Source organism: Juglans regia, chromosome 8 (genome assembly GCF_001411555.2).
Source record: "Juglans regia cultivar Chandler chromosome 8, Walnut 2.0, whole genome shotgun sequence".
Classification (NCBI taxonomy): domain Eukaryota; kingdom Viridiplantae; phylum Streptophyta; class Magnoliopsida; order Fagales; family Juglandaceae; genus Juglans; species Juglans regia.
Window position 1 is genome coordinate 10,980,365 of NC_049908.1, and position 15,149 is coordinate 10,995,513.

The 15,149-nt window shown below is 36.8% G+C and overlaps 1 protein-coding gene across 1 annotated transcript; it reads left to right on the plus strand.

Moving 5' to 3' along the window:
- Positions 1-9,774: 9,774 nt before the first annotated feature.
- LOC118349297 (epoxide hydrolase A-like) lies at positions 9,775-11,159 on the plus strand. The gene is made up of 3 exons (XM_035693478.1): positions 9,775-10,213; positions 10,429-10,667; positions 10,776-11,159. Exons 1-3 carry the CDS (start codon positions 10,064-10,066, stop codon positions 11,020-11,022), a joined length of 636 nt encoding a protein of 211 aa, XP_035549371.1. The 5' UTR covers positions 9,775-10,063; the 3' UTR covers positions 11,023-11,159.
- Positions 11,160-15,149: the final 3,990 nt, after the last annotated feature.

Below are 15,149 nucleotides of genomic sequence, written 5' to 3' on the forward strand. Positions count from 1 at the left end.
CATATCAAGTTATTACAAGAAATATAAGTATTTATGAAGAATTATTTACAATAAAAATAATTATTTATAATGAGAATAAATTTATTTTAATAAACAATAATCAATTTAAAAAGAAATAAATCAATACAAATAAGTCGAGTTCTTTTGCAAAACGGTAAAAATAATGTAGGGTCTGATAACGTCAGCTGAAGAAGATTTTGATCGCCCGGATGATACCGCAATAATAATAAAGTTGTTGATGATGTCTAAAGGCTGGGTTCAATGGATTGCCCACTCCCAAATTCCAAATACCTGGCCCATTCCTTAATACTATGCCACCAAATTTAAGCGCACAGGTTATTCCGGAGGAGTTCTCAAGTATTCTCGAGCTAGCGACAGGGCATTTACGCTGGTTCCTTTTAAATGTTTTTAATATTTATTTAAAAAATATAAATCTTAAGAGTTTTTCCTAAATTTTGATTATCTTTAAAAAAAAAATTCATACATCATATTTCTTATTATTTTTCTATTCTATTAAAATAATTTTTTTATTATTTTTTTCTCTCACTTCCATTTACAAATTTAACTGCTCACTCTTTTCTCATTTTTTCTCATGTTTTCAAGTACCTACTACTTAATTTTGTAAATAAAAATCCAATTTTTTTTTTTCCCGATATATACAATTTTTTACTTTTTCCTAACAGCCATATTCTTTTAAACCGAACAATTTTTGTGTATAAGTAAATTGAGAACTTTTGGTTCCATTCACATCTTTAGCGAGTGATTGAGTTATATTGTTGTATATTTTATATATTCAGAAATAATATATTTTTAATTGTTTAATTGTTTCGTTGTTTTATTATTAGTTTTAGATAAAAAAAAATAATTAAGAGACATAAATTCAAGTTATAATTTAAATTGGTTAATAGTATAGTATATGCTTTATTTTTTTACCTAGTTTTATTTGTCTTTAATTATTTAATTATTTTCTTTTTTGTTTATCTAGTTTTATTTTTGTTTTTACTTATTTATTTATTTTTGTTTTTGTTTGTTTCGCCGCACCACGACCCGCTACTGCCAATCCACTTCGAACCTCCGCGCTGCCCCAGCCGTGCCCAGCCTCCTCCTGCGCAGCACCAGCCATCACTCACGTCCTCCTTTTGCCACCACTGCAACTCAGCTACCCATGCACAGCCGCAGCCACCAACCCCTGCATGCACTCCATACACGGCCTTCTTCTCCTTGCGTCGAGCACACACAGCAACACCACCATCCACTGCCACCGTGTGTTAGCACAACATCCTCCACGTAAAACCCACGGTCTCCTACACAGCATCTCCACCCGCAAAAATAAACAGAAGGAAGATTTTCGTTTGGACGGACGCAGGGCTAAAGGGGACACAAATTGTTTGCTTTTTAGCTGGTTTTCGGATGATTTTGCGAACTATTAATTAAAAATAATAAACTAGTAAAAATAATAATAATAATAATAATAAAAAGACCCAGCTTGCGCGAAACACGCAGCAGAAAGGGGCCAAGGCCTTTGGCCTCCTACGGAAAGCACAAAAAAATAAAGGAAAATGTTACTTTGCCTCCCATTTTGATCACTCTATTTGACCGCTGATCTAATTTTTTATTTTTATTTTTACTTAATAATTAAGAAAATAATTTTAAATATATTGATATATTTTTTTTATTTCTTTAAAGTTTTAAATGTTGGGCAGTCTACCCAGCAGTAAGAGTAGGACGGCAAGTAGTTTAAAAGAAAGAAGGCCAGCGACGGAAAACAAGAAGAAAATGCAGGACCTTGCTTTCCCGGTGGAGGAGAATATAAAAAGGCCTCTTCGATAGACGAAGAAGGCAGGTAGTTTTAGTTTTTCTTTAGTTTGGTCTGGTGGAGGAAGGAAGATGGGTAGCGCGGTTGTAGAGCTTAAAGCTCAATTGTCGCTGCCCAGCCTTCCTCCTTCCTCCAAAATGCAAGAGTTAGTTAGGAGTAGGAGTAGTATAATTTAGTTTGCTCAGTCTTTTCTTTAGCTTTCGGAGAGAAGCCGAGTGAAGAGAGGGAGTACGACAACGCAATTGAGGGCCTAACGGACCAATTGTTGTTGCCGAGCATTCCTCCTTCACTTGTAGCCTCCATCACTAGTGTTATTTTTATTTTCTTTCAGTTTGAAGTCTGTGATAAATTATTGCAATCTGTAACCTTTCACTTTAATTTCTACTCATTTAAATTAATGCCATTTATTTTTCTTGCATCTTTAAATTTCAATTAATTAATTTCAGTAAATTTAATTTATTGTCCTGCATTTCAATCTCTTACTTTTCATCACTACACGCAAATCCAACAAAATGAATCTGATTCACGACTAGTAACTTTTCATTTCCATTAATGCCCTCTTCCATTCATTGTACATATCATCACTTTTATTTTTATTTTTTTCGTTGTAAATATTTTTACCATTTCACACAAGTTTGATTTTAAGCATTTTTATTGAGGAGCCGACCTATGAATTTTATTCCTTATTATTATGAGACACCCTCATGCACTTAGGATAGCCCTTGTGCTGCTAATTTTTTAGTGAGTCAGCAACCTAAGTCTCATTTCATCTTAAGAGAAATTTCTCATTCTAACCTCATTTTCCACTTGTTTCTTAAATGGATCGTTCGTTTTTCTACAAATTGCTACTTAACTTATCCTTCGGAGATGAGTTTGAAGTTGTTCTTAATGAAAATGGAGGATCAACATCGACTCATTGTGGCAATCACCAACGTCATAAGCATATTCGGTGTGATCATATTCAAGGGCACGAACAGCAATTTCGCAGCTATTTTGACAGAAACACCAGCATATCCCTCAAATTGATTTTGTATGGGTCGTTCTCTATTTCTTCATATTCAACGTGAGGTAGAGGCTTACGAGCCCTATTTCATTCAAATAAGAGATAATGCAGGAAGACTCGGTTTATCTTTTATGCAAAAAAGAACCGTTGCACTGCAATGGAGAGCCTAAAAAAATTTGCAACAGCAATCATAAATGCTTTTTCTAATGAAAATTTGCGATCTCCAAAAGTCAATGATATTTGGAAAATGTTCGATTGCTCATTGTTGGTGAACAACATGGATTCCCAGGGATGTTCAAAAGCATTGATTGCATGCATTGGAAGTGGAAAAAATGTTCGCCTGCTTGGAAAGTTATGTACTCCGGCTATAGTTGTGAACCAACTATTATATTAGAAGCGGTTACTTCATATGATCTTTGGATATTATATGTATTTTTTGGATTACCCGACTGTCATAAAAATATCAATATGCTAGAGGAATCTTTCATTTTCCCTGAACTTGCTTAAAGGCATGCTCCTCCAGTAAATTATTTAATTAATGGCAATGAATACACTACGGGGTACTACCTTGTAAAGGAGCATAGAAATAATTTATTGCAGTAGCATAGAAATCAGTAATAAAGGATGTAGAGTGTGCATTTTGTTTCCCTTCAACAATGCTTTGCAATCGTTCGTGGAATTGCTCGAATATTCAAGATCAAGGATATAACAAATATAATGAAATGATGCATTATTATACATAACATGATCATCAAAGAAGAGCGTGATGATAATAGGGGTCTCGAGTTCGAGCATGCATGATCAACTTGATGAGCATCTTCCTCAACTGTTGCACAAACTTGCAACTAAATTTATGGAGTTCATTATGCGCCATCATGAAATTAGAGACACTACGGCTCATCGTCAACTCCAATAAAACCTAGTTGAGCATCAATGGAAATTATTTTCCCAAAATTAGAATAGTTACAACCACTATAATTTATTATGTTATCTGTAGTGACTCAATATTCATGCTTGTTCGATTTTCATTCCCTAAAAAATGCTGGCAGAACAACATTGGTCATGTAAAGTTGTAATATTTTCTTTATCTGTAATATTATAAGCATTTTTAATGTCTTGTTTATAATTTTCAATCCATTCACAAAATCATTATCCAAAATTTTAAAATTTTCATCTAAAATAAGAATATGTTACAAAGTATAAAAGAATATGTTACTTCTCACTGCCTACCACGCTGTTTTTGTTGAGGAATTCCCTTTAGGAGCTGGCTTCCAAATACCAATATCCACACCTATTTTACCAACCTGGACATTCTGCACGATTTCCATTGTTTTTTCAGCTCCAACCAACTCCAGCAAAAAATTTGAATTCCAAGTATTCTGTTGCCAGTATTCACGAATGCAGAGTTTCATAGTAGATATCACTTCTGTGCTTACCGACAATGGGCCCGAAGTTAAGCCACCTGTCAAACCAAAAAGAGGAATTCGCACCACGCATCAACATTTTCATTTTATCCATAACTTCCAACATGGTAGCCACCATAGCTCTCCAAAACCTCGAATCAGCTGACCTCTCCATCCAAGCAAGAACATGGCTATTCCTACAATATTTGGGCCCTAAAAAAATCAGCCCATAAATTATTAGAGGTGAGTAATCTGAAAGCAAGTTTCAAATGTAGCGATTTTTGAACTTCCTTTAGATCTCTTACACCCAAACCCCCTTCCGAGGTTGGTTTACACACTTTCCCCCAAGAGGACCAATGAATTTTCTTTTTACCTTCCATCTCTCACCACCAAAACTTAGCTAAAAGAGAATTAATACGAGTGAAAGTGCCCAACGGAATATTTAGTACCGACATCAAATGAATGGGCAAACTAGATAGGACATGTCTTAGCAACACCAAACGTCCACCTTGCAAGAGCAATTTAAATTTTAAATTTCCAACTGATGATTTTCTTGCGGATCTTATCCACCAGCGGTTCCAATACACGACACGTTAACTTGCTTGAAACCAATGGAGCACCCAAATATGTAACAGGAAAACTGCCTTCCGCCAAACCTGTAGTTCGTAGCAAACACCTTTTGCGAATGGGTGAGATATGTTTGGACAAAAAAATCGCAGATTTCACTTTACTGATTTTCTGACCAGACCAATTCTCATACAGCTCAAGGACCTTTATCAGATTTTTTATTAACCTCTTCCCACCATTACCAAATATAAGGATGTCATCCACATATAATAAATGAGATACTAAAGGCACCCCAAGTGGATGATAAAATTTGCCAATATGACCATCCTCAAAATTCCTCCAAAATAACCTTGTCAAAACCTTCTCCATAAGAATAAATAGAAAAAGGGAGAGGGGATCCCCTTGGCACAATCCTCTGGCTAACTGAAAAAAGGCATTTGAAGTACTGTTCATCATGACAAAAAAACTCCGAGGCCACCACACAATTAGTTATGAGTTTACAAAAATGATCCGAGAACCCACAAGCTCTCAATACCTCCGAAAGAAATCCCCAATTAACTTTGTCATAGGCCTTAGTCATATCCAGCTTAACCATCACATTACCACCTGCCCTTTTATTGCGTAAAGAATGAACCATTTCCTGTGCCAACAAAATATTCTTGAAATTACTACGCTTCGAAATAAAAGCACATTGTTCATGTGAAACCAACTTCTCAACAAAAGTTGTGAGTCTGAAAACAATAATCTTCAAAAAAAATTTATAAGCCACCGAACACAAACTAATGGGGCGAAATTTATCAAAACTCGGAGGGTTATCCACCTTCGGAATTAGAACAATAAATGAGGAAGAATAAAACCTAGAGAGGTGAGTACCCTGGAAAAAATCTTGTGCTGCTCCGGCGAGATCCTCCTTAACAATATCCCAACAAGCCATATAAAATTCTGATCCAAAACTGTCGAGCCCCGAACTACTATATTTCAGAATCGAGAACACCGATCTTTTGACTTCCGCCTCCGTCGGTACTGCACACAAGAAATTATTATCAAACTCTGAAATCAGCCGATTTATTAAAGCTAAGAGGTCCCTAGCCTCGATGGGGGACGTCTCCTCAAGGAGACTCTGAAAGAATTTGGCTACCTCTTCATGAACCACCTCCGCACCTTCCAAGATCCTTCCATCGGCCATCACCATTTTGTCCAGCCGACCCTTCTTGCCTATCTGATTTATTACTGAATGGAAAAATTTGGAATTCTGATCTCCCTCAGTTAAACTTTTTATTTTGCAATTTGACCCAAGCGGGTAGCTCCTCTTTTTTCCCAAACCTGCAACTCCAATTTTCGTAGCCAAATAATCATCTTCATCCTCCACCAAATAGCCAGCTTGTAACTAATTTTTCCAGACATCCAGGCGTTCCTCCAGGTCTTGAATATTCGCACCTACCCTCCCAAATACGCATCGATTCCATGCACGTAACGCTATTTTCAAGCGTTTCAATTGGGTAGCTAGTTTAAAGAGTCCCGAACCCATGTCCATCCTACACCAGGTGTCCTTCACACATGACAAAAATGTTTCATGCGAGGACCACTTGTTTTGAAACCGGAATGGAGGCAGACCATATAAAGATAATGGCCGATTCACATAGACCACCATTGGACAATGATCCGAGGACTTCCAACCCGGATATTTGAGATAAGCCGAGCCAAACAAAATTGAAAAAGCTAAATTGATAAGAGCTTTATGTGCTTCACCTAGCTACGCGATACCCTTTCATGTCTGTTGCACCACGACATAAGTTGGCCTGTGCTTGATAAATCAAAAAGCCCGCAATGATGTATACAATCATTAAAATCCGCCATCGATACAAGAGGCCTTGGATTTCCACCAATTCTTTCCACATCCACTCGAATAATGTTAAAATCACCTAAAACCAACCAAAGAGCATTCGAAACTTGGGTCTCTACCTGACTCCTCCATAACTCTTTTCGATCTACATAAGAACACTTCGCATAGACAAAAGACACCATGATCCTTTGTCCGTCCTTACTAAACCAACCTGACACCACTTGTGCCGTAATCAAAACCACCTCAAAGGCATTCAAATCCTTTCAAAAAATCCGCAATTTACCACCCTGACTTTCATTAGAAAGAAATGGTGGAAACTCAAAAAAGAACCCAGTGTTGCCATCGAACCCTCAGCCGCAAACGACTCTAATATAGCAAACATCTCCACTTGAAACTTCTTAATTAAATTTTGCTGCATTCCTCTAGACCTCCCAACCCTCTACTGTTCCAAAAAAAAAAATTGTATCAATCAAAAATCCAACTTATTAGAACGGGTATGAACCCTCTGAGACTTCCTCCATGCTTTTTCCTCCATATTCTTTTTGGGTGCCAGACGTTTCTCCGTATCCAATTCATACAGTTTTCCTTTGCCCCTTAACAATGAAACTTCACCTATTTCCTGCTCAGAGGAATAATCCAGCGACACCTTCCCCTAGCTAGAGGCCCGCTTCCCCTCATGAATAGGCTGATCCAGACAGACCTCTCCCTTCTCTTTCATGCTCACCAAAGACTCATCACGTGGAGTTCGGATATCTTCATCACACCACACTTCCTCAACGTCCTCTTCATCACTTTCCGATTCTATGACACTACCAAATGGTACCACACTCTCATTCTGTTCTTCCGTATTTCCCATTTAAGAAGGTCCCTTCTCTAGAACAAAAGGCATTGTTGGGTCCTCAGGGCAGATTGGCAACTGATTATTCTCCACCTTCTTACTATGCTCACCACTACCACAACCTCAGATGGAACTATCTCCCCTTCCTCTACCCGAACATTTTCCTCCTCCCTCTCACTCCCCTCATTTCCGACCCCCTCATGCATTACTACACCCTTTATCTATCCCTCTTCCACAACAGACTATGTTTCCCTCATGCCCTGTTTTTTATCATCAGACGAAGTCCCAACTGCCTCCTTCTGCTCTATTTCCTTCCAAACATTATCCACACGCTCCTTTCCTAGTCCTCGCATCCCATCCTTTTTACCGATATTAACCCATGATTTTTCCCCCGATCGGCACACAACCGCCGTATGCCCATGCTAAAAACAATTTTGATAGTAAAACCCCTCTTCTCATACCTAACTTTATGCCCAACTGAAATTGGAAAACCATCGACTAGTTCATCATGGAGATCCACTTCCACACAGATTCTTGCCCCAATCACCCGAGTTCGATATAAAGTCACATTATCAGATCCAAGAAATTTGCCAAACTGAGAAGCCAAACTCTACAGACAGTCCATACGATATAAATGCAATGGCAAGTCCAGCAAAAATATCCACTGTGGCGCAATAGATGATTCTTTATTTTCATCAAACTCCACCGACCAGTTGAACAACTGGAATTGGCAACCTGCAACCATTCTACCTTCCCTTGCCCAAGCATGCAGGTAGTCTTCATCATTAGCCAAATGCAATAACACATGAAACTCATCCATAAAACTGATCATTGGCACCTCCGTAAAGCCCCAAGTCTAGATGATCTGAAGTCGCAACACATCAAAGGAAGGCCTCTTTGACACAAACTTCAGTACCAAACCAAACTTTAGTTCCTCCGCCGCCCTATCCATCTAAACATTCGAGAAAACGAATCCCAAAACCCTATTAATTGGTTCAGGTTTTCTCAACGGCAACATGAGTTTTGCATTCGGTAGGAGCCATTGAAGGGCCTGAGTGAAAGTACGTCAACTCCCCCATGCAGAACTCATTCCTTTTCTACCCCCATCATCACCAGATCCTTCTCCTGACCCATTTCCCTTACCCCTCGCAAGACTCACCCCACTGGCAGTCACCAAAGGGCCACACGGGTGGGCCATGAGGCACAGCAATGCCCCCACTCCAACACCAAAACCCTAGCAGAGAAAATAAAGTCGCAAGCCACGTCACCTTGGTTCTCTGTAGCATTCACGTCAATTCTAAGTATAAGCTGGGTGTTTACCGTTTAGTTCCCATGTGTTATCTATAATAATGGATCAAGCCAATGAATTAAATAAGCATGTAATGTTTATGAAAAAATCTACACAACCTCCTTCTATTCACAAAACATATACACACCACACTTTTTTAATTTTTATTAATTTTTTCTTTTATCAAATATTTAATATATGAATAATGAATAGAAGAATTGAATTAGTTTAAAAAAAATAAATTTAAAAAAAATTTAAAAATTTAAAAAATATATAATGTATAAAAATTGGGAGGTTGTGTATCATTGTTTTGTGTGTACCATGCACGTACGTACAAATCAATTACTATGGTGTTATTTTCTTATGCTATTTTTGCCTTTTGCATATGTTTAATTACTGTTACCAGCAACGTACGTAAGCTCTGCCATGACGTGCAAGTAAAATAATGTCCTTTGTCAATCTTTTCGTACCAACAAGTAAATATAATTTTGTAATTTATAAAAAAATTTATGAAAATAAATATATAAATTAATATAATTTAATATGATACGTTAAATATATTTTATAAAAAAATAATTTTAAAATTTAATATATCACAAGAAATATAAATATTTATGAAATTATTTATAATAAAAATGATTATTTATAATAAAAATAAATTTATTTTAATAAAAAATAATCAATTTAAAAAGAAATAAATCAATACAAATAAGTCGAGTTCTTTTGCAAAACGGTAAAAGTCATGTTGTGTCTGATAACATCAGCTAAATAAGATTTCGCTCGTGGAGATATACCGCAATAATAATAAAGTTATTGATCTCAGCTTTTGGTGATCCAGAGCCTTTGATGATGCCTAAAGGCTAAAGTTCTCGCCGCAATATCTGATAAAGCCAGCCTAAGGCCACACTAGTTCACTATATAAAGGAACAGAAGCTAGCAATAACTTGAGCAGCGTGAGAGTCTGACAGATCATAGACTTCAAAAATGGAGAGAAATTAGAATAGAGCACACGACTGTCGCCACAAATGGCATAAACATGCACGTGGCGTCGATAGGGAAAGGCCCAGTGGTCCTCTTCCTCCACGGATTCCCAGAGCTCTGTACTCGTGGCGACACCAGCTTCTCTACCTCTCCTCCCACGCCTATCGCTGTATCGCCCCCGACCTTCGTGGCTATGGCGACACTGACGCCCCTCCCTCCCCTGCCTCTTACACAGCTTTCCACATCGTCGGAGACCTCGTCGCCCTTCTTGACCAGCTTGGTATCGAGCAGGTCTTCTTGGTCGGCCATGACTGGGGAGCTACGATGGCCTGGTACTTTTGTTGGTTCAGGCCGGATCGAATCAAAGCTTTGATCAACCTGAGCGTGCCATTTTTTCCCAGGAACCCGGCGTTTGATCAGGACGATGACATCAGGGCTTTGTTTGGTGATGATTATTATGTTTGCAGGTTTCAGGTAAATTAATTTGGTTTATCTTTTTAACTCCATTTTTTGGGTGATTTTCGTCTCATTGATTCACTTTGACAATGATCAACATCGATCAGAGTTTATATATTGGATTGTATTTATGAGTCGATCGAGGGTAATACGAGAAATCGTTTAGATCGCCGTAATACAACAATGTCTAAACAGCTTGTTGCATTAGATTAATTAAATTGTGGTGCCTGCAGGAACATGGAGAAGCCGAAGAAGATTTTGCTTGTGTCGATACCGCACGACTAATGAAGAAGTTCTTTTCAATATTCGGTCCAAATCCTCTGATGATACCTAAAGAAGTAGGAGTTAGAGGATTGGCAACACCAGATGCATTGCCTTCTTGGTTGTCAGAAGAAGATATTAATTATTATGCCACCAAATTTAAGCAGACAGGTTTCACCGGAGGATTGAACTATTATCGAGCTATCCACCTGTAAGTTTCAAGCATCTTTGTATTTATAGAATTTAAATTACATAATTCTTTCTATTTATAAGGAACCGTAGATTTATTTGGGACTGTAAACTTTATCTTAAATGGAAGAAACTGGGAGCTCACAGCGCCATGGACTGGATCACAAGTGAAAGTGCCAGCCAAGTTCATAGTGGGAGACCAGGATATCGTCTACAATATCCCAGGTGTCAAGGACTATATAAGCGGCGGCGGCTGCAAGAAAGACGTGCCGTGTTTGCAAGACGTAGTTGTAATAAAAGGAGCATTTCATTTTATCAATCAAGAAAAGGCAGATGAGATTAGCGCACACATATATGAATTTATCAACAAGTACTGAGTGTGCGATAAAGTATTTTCAGGTCGAGGACTATGAGCTGCATGGGTACTGTTTACCGTTTAGTTCCCATGGATCATCTATAATAATGGATCGAGCCAACGAATTATTAAATAAGCATGTAATGTTGATTGTGTGTACTGAACGTACAAATCAACAACATAATGGTGTTATTTCTTATTATGTTATTTATGCCTTTTGCATATGCTTTCTTACAGTTAACAGCAACGTACGTAAGTTCTGCCATGATGTGCAAGTAAAATATATAATGTCCTTTGTCATTAATCTTTTCGTACCAACTTATAAATATAATTTTTTTTAATTTATAAAAATAAATGTATAAATTGATGTAATTTTACAAAATACACATTTAGATTTATTTTATCAAAAAATAATTTTAAAATTTAATATATCATATCAAGTGACTACAAGAAATATGAGGAATTATTTATAATGAAAATGATTATTTATAATGAGAATAAATTTATTTTAATAAAAAATAGTCAATTTAAAAAGAAATAAATCAATCCAAAGAAGTCGAGTTCGTTTGCAGAACGGTAAAAATAACGTAGGGTCTGATAACGTCAGCTGAAGAAGATTTTGCTCGCCGAGATGATACCGCAATAATAATAAAGTTGTTGATAATGCCTAAAGGCTAAAGATGTGGGTTCAATGGATTGACCACTCCAATATTCCAAAATACTATAGCACCAAATTTAAGCGTACAGGTTACTGCATAGTGGAGTGCTCAACTATTCTCGAGCTAGCGACAGTGCATTTACATTGGTTTCTTACAAATGTTTTTAACATTTATTTAAAAAATATAATTCTGAAGATTTTATTCTAAATTTTAATTATCTTTAAAAAATTTTATACATCTCATTCCACTACAAGAAATATGGGATTTTCACACGATTTCTTCCTCCATGACTACGACTGGTGGGAAATAGTGGGAAACAGCACAAAACCCTGCCGTCGCAATAAGTTTTGCCATATATGGCGAGATTTCGTGCGTCGAGTGAAAAACTGTGGACAAAAATGATATTTAGTGACGAGATTTCGTTTGTATTAAAAGGTTTTGGGAATTACTTCTTTTGTGCCCCAATACAATAGCTTTTTCCACGGAAGGTGTGTATTTCTTCGTTGGATATACTCACTCAGCCCTCAATTAGCAAGCACTAGCGATTTTGCCTTCACCTTGCAACCTCACTGCCGACGGTGGTTTCCTTGCGTCGACAGTGGTTTCCTTGCATCGCCGCCCTTCGATGTCGACTCACTGCAGACAGTTGCCGCCCCGTCCAACCTTACTGTCGCTAGTTGCCGCCAGTCACGACCTGGGCGTTGATTATTGTCAACTCCAGTAAAAGTGCATCCCTCTCTCAAATCTTTGCCTATTGATGATTTCTCTTCTCAAATATCTGTCTCTCCCTCTCCCCTTGGTAAATCTCTCGCCTATTGCTGCCTCTTCTATGTGTGTGTATCTATAGTTCATGAGCCTTGTTTCTTCTTCATAGTTTTTCATTGTCTTTGTTTTGCCATGAATATACATAATATTTCTTGAATACTTGTGTCCCATTAATTAGGTTCTGATCCCTTGTGAATCCAACTATTTTAACTCCATTCAGATTCATCGTCTTTAAATTTAGAATGTTATGTGCTAAAGATTATTGAGTTATGAAATTTTACCCCTTCAAAGTATGCTCATTTGTTGTTTGTAAAATAGCTTGAATTGATTGGATGCATATATAACCTGATGTGCGAGTATGCTAGGAATTTGAATGTGTGCTCCCAAATTTCATTTTAACAATAAGAAGGAAAATATGCTGGTGGTCAAAGGCCAAACCATAGCTCTAGCTAGGATGATGATCTGCATTCATTATCAAACTCATTTATCTGCATTATAGTTACTATGAATCACAAACATAATTATGCACTACAACTCGATTTACGTTCTCATGCATCATAACAATTATTAGTGTTGCTACTGATCAGGTTAATTCGCACTTATGCGTGTTCTCATCAAGTAGCCATATAAACGTATAGAAGAAAGCAAAGCAGAGCTCTAAAGCCTTTTTAGAAATTATTAATCATACAAGGATGGTGTTATATATTGAATAATGGAAATTGGAAAGGTACCAAAATTATATTCACAGTAGGAGGACAAACTGATGATATATAGGGACAACATTGTCCATCCTTGGGAGAGCAAATGTTAATCCAGAAAAAGCAGCACGTGCTCCGAATAGCATCAATATTTTTGCATAAAATAGAAATTTATAAGTTTGCAAAATAATAATAGAAAGAAGAAGATCAAAAAAAGTAGGTTAGAAATTTTCATGTAATTAGAAAATTTTTTCTCAGGCTTTATATTTTGAGCTACCCCACCCACCAAAACCAAAACTTACATGTCCCTTACTGGTGCTTATTAATCATAGTTTTGTGTTAGAAATTTATTAGGCCAACTATCATTTCAATGGACTTTGTCTCTATCTCGTTGACAATGTTCTTCCTACTATTTTCTCTACCTCTTGGTTTTCTGTGGCTGTGGTATGGTAATGGAAACATGTACTGCTGCAAAATGGTTGATGCTTATAAGAATAAAGGACACTTGTAATCTGTGCTCATGTCTTTATTTTTTTGTCTAAGTTTGGAATCCGTGCCTATGGATAAGCTAGTAATCTCTCTCATTCTCTCTCTGATTCTATATACATATATATAGAATATATTTATGGGTTTTAGAGAAGTGTACATAACCTGTAAATATGGTCTAATTAGCTATAAATTTCAGTATTTATAGACTTAAATTTCATGTATTATGGAGGAGGGAGTTAGGAGATCAATTTCTCTGCAATTTTAAGGATGAAGATGAAATAAGACATTATTTCATCCAAAATATATAAATTCTGATCTTGGTGTTTAGTCTCTGGAATTCAGTGAGTGTTCTCTGTCTAGCATGTCTGGTGTTTATACAGTATATTGCATGCAGTTGCTACAAGGCTGATCTGCTAAATATGCTATCAAATAGCAAAACGGACTGGACAACATACAACAATAGAAAGAATGAAATGCTAGCCCTTAAGGTTAAACCAATAAAGTCTTGGTCAAATACCTTTGCAATGCTAAAACAAAGGTGTCCATATAGTGAAATCCGCAAGTCGCAATAAATTAGTAATATATGAATGAATAAGGTTTTCAAACCTTATTCATTTCAAAGGTACTTAATATATGTATTTATTGGAGAGTGAAATTTGGTTGAATATAACCTGGTCTATGTAGGAAATACAAACATCATCACCTTTAAATGCATCATGATTCATGATGCAAAGTTTAAGTAGAATCATGATGCATTTTAACCAAAACACCACCACTGTTATCCTCAGAGAAGAATGGTTTTTTGGTCTAAAACCTTGAGGAGATTCTGGAAGTATGGCTGGCTAGAAACGAGAAGAAATAAAATCTCCAAGTTATTTAGCATGCAATTATAATTAATGCAAGTAACCAAGCCATCAAATCAGAAGAATAAAAGTGTTATCCTTGGGGAAACATTGTTCTATTATTAAAATAACATAAAGCGTAGTATTTATGTATAAAGGGTTGGGTTGGGTTGGGTTGCGTTTGAAAACTTCTCTGCAGATCGATAAGAAAGTGTAAAGAGGGATGTATGAGGTGGGAAATAACAAAACTGCTGGACATAGCACAGGGAAGTGACAAAAAACCAACAGATAATACTGAAGTGTGATATAACTTCTTCACTCAAACACCAGAAAAATCTGAAGACTTCCCATGAACGTCCATAAGCATGTGGCCGGTCATCACCTTTGTGAGAGAGACATATATATCAACCTAGCTAGCTAACTAGCTCGATCCCTAGTAGAATTTCAAAACCCACGTGCCATGAAACAACTTTATTCACATACAGTTTCATGCATGTACTAGAATGACTCCAAGTGGTCTGTAGTAACATATCAAGTATTACACACCAAAAAGTAACCTCAAAAAATAACTTATTGCATTAAGCTTCTGATATCAATGGTGTAATTTTATTGAAGTTGAGAAGAAAGGTATACCATTTGCTTCATGTGTGATAATCATTACTTAAAGCTAGGCTTTAGATGGAGCTCACTTCATAT

Excerpts from the sequence above, each read along its gene's own strand:
- LOC118349297 (XM_035693478.1), top strand. The coding sequence starts at position 10,064 with ATGGCCTGGTACTTTTGTTGGTTCAGGCCGGATCGAATCAAAGCTTTG. Across the intron at positions 10,214-10,428 it reads ATTATGTTTGCAGGTTTCAG|GAACATGGAGAAGCCGAAGA; the intron begins GTAAATTAATTT and ends TGGTGCCTGCAG. Across the intron at positions 10,668-10,775 it reads TATTATCGAGCTATCCACCT|AAACTGGGAGCTCACAGCGC; the intron begins GTAAGTTTCAAG and ends CTTAAATGGAAG.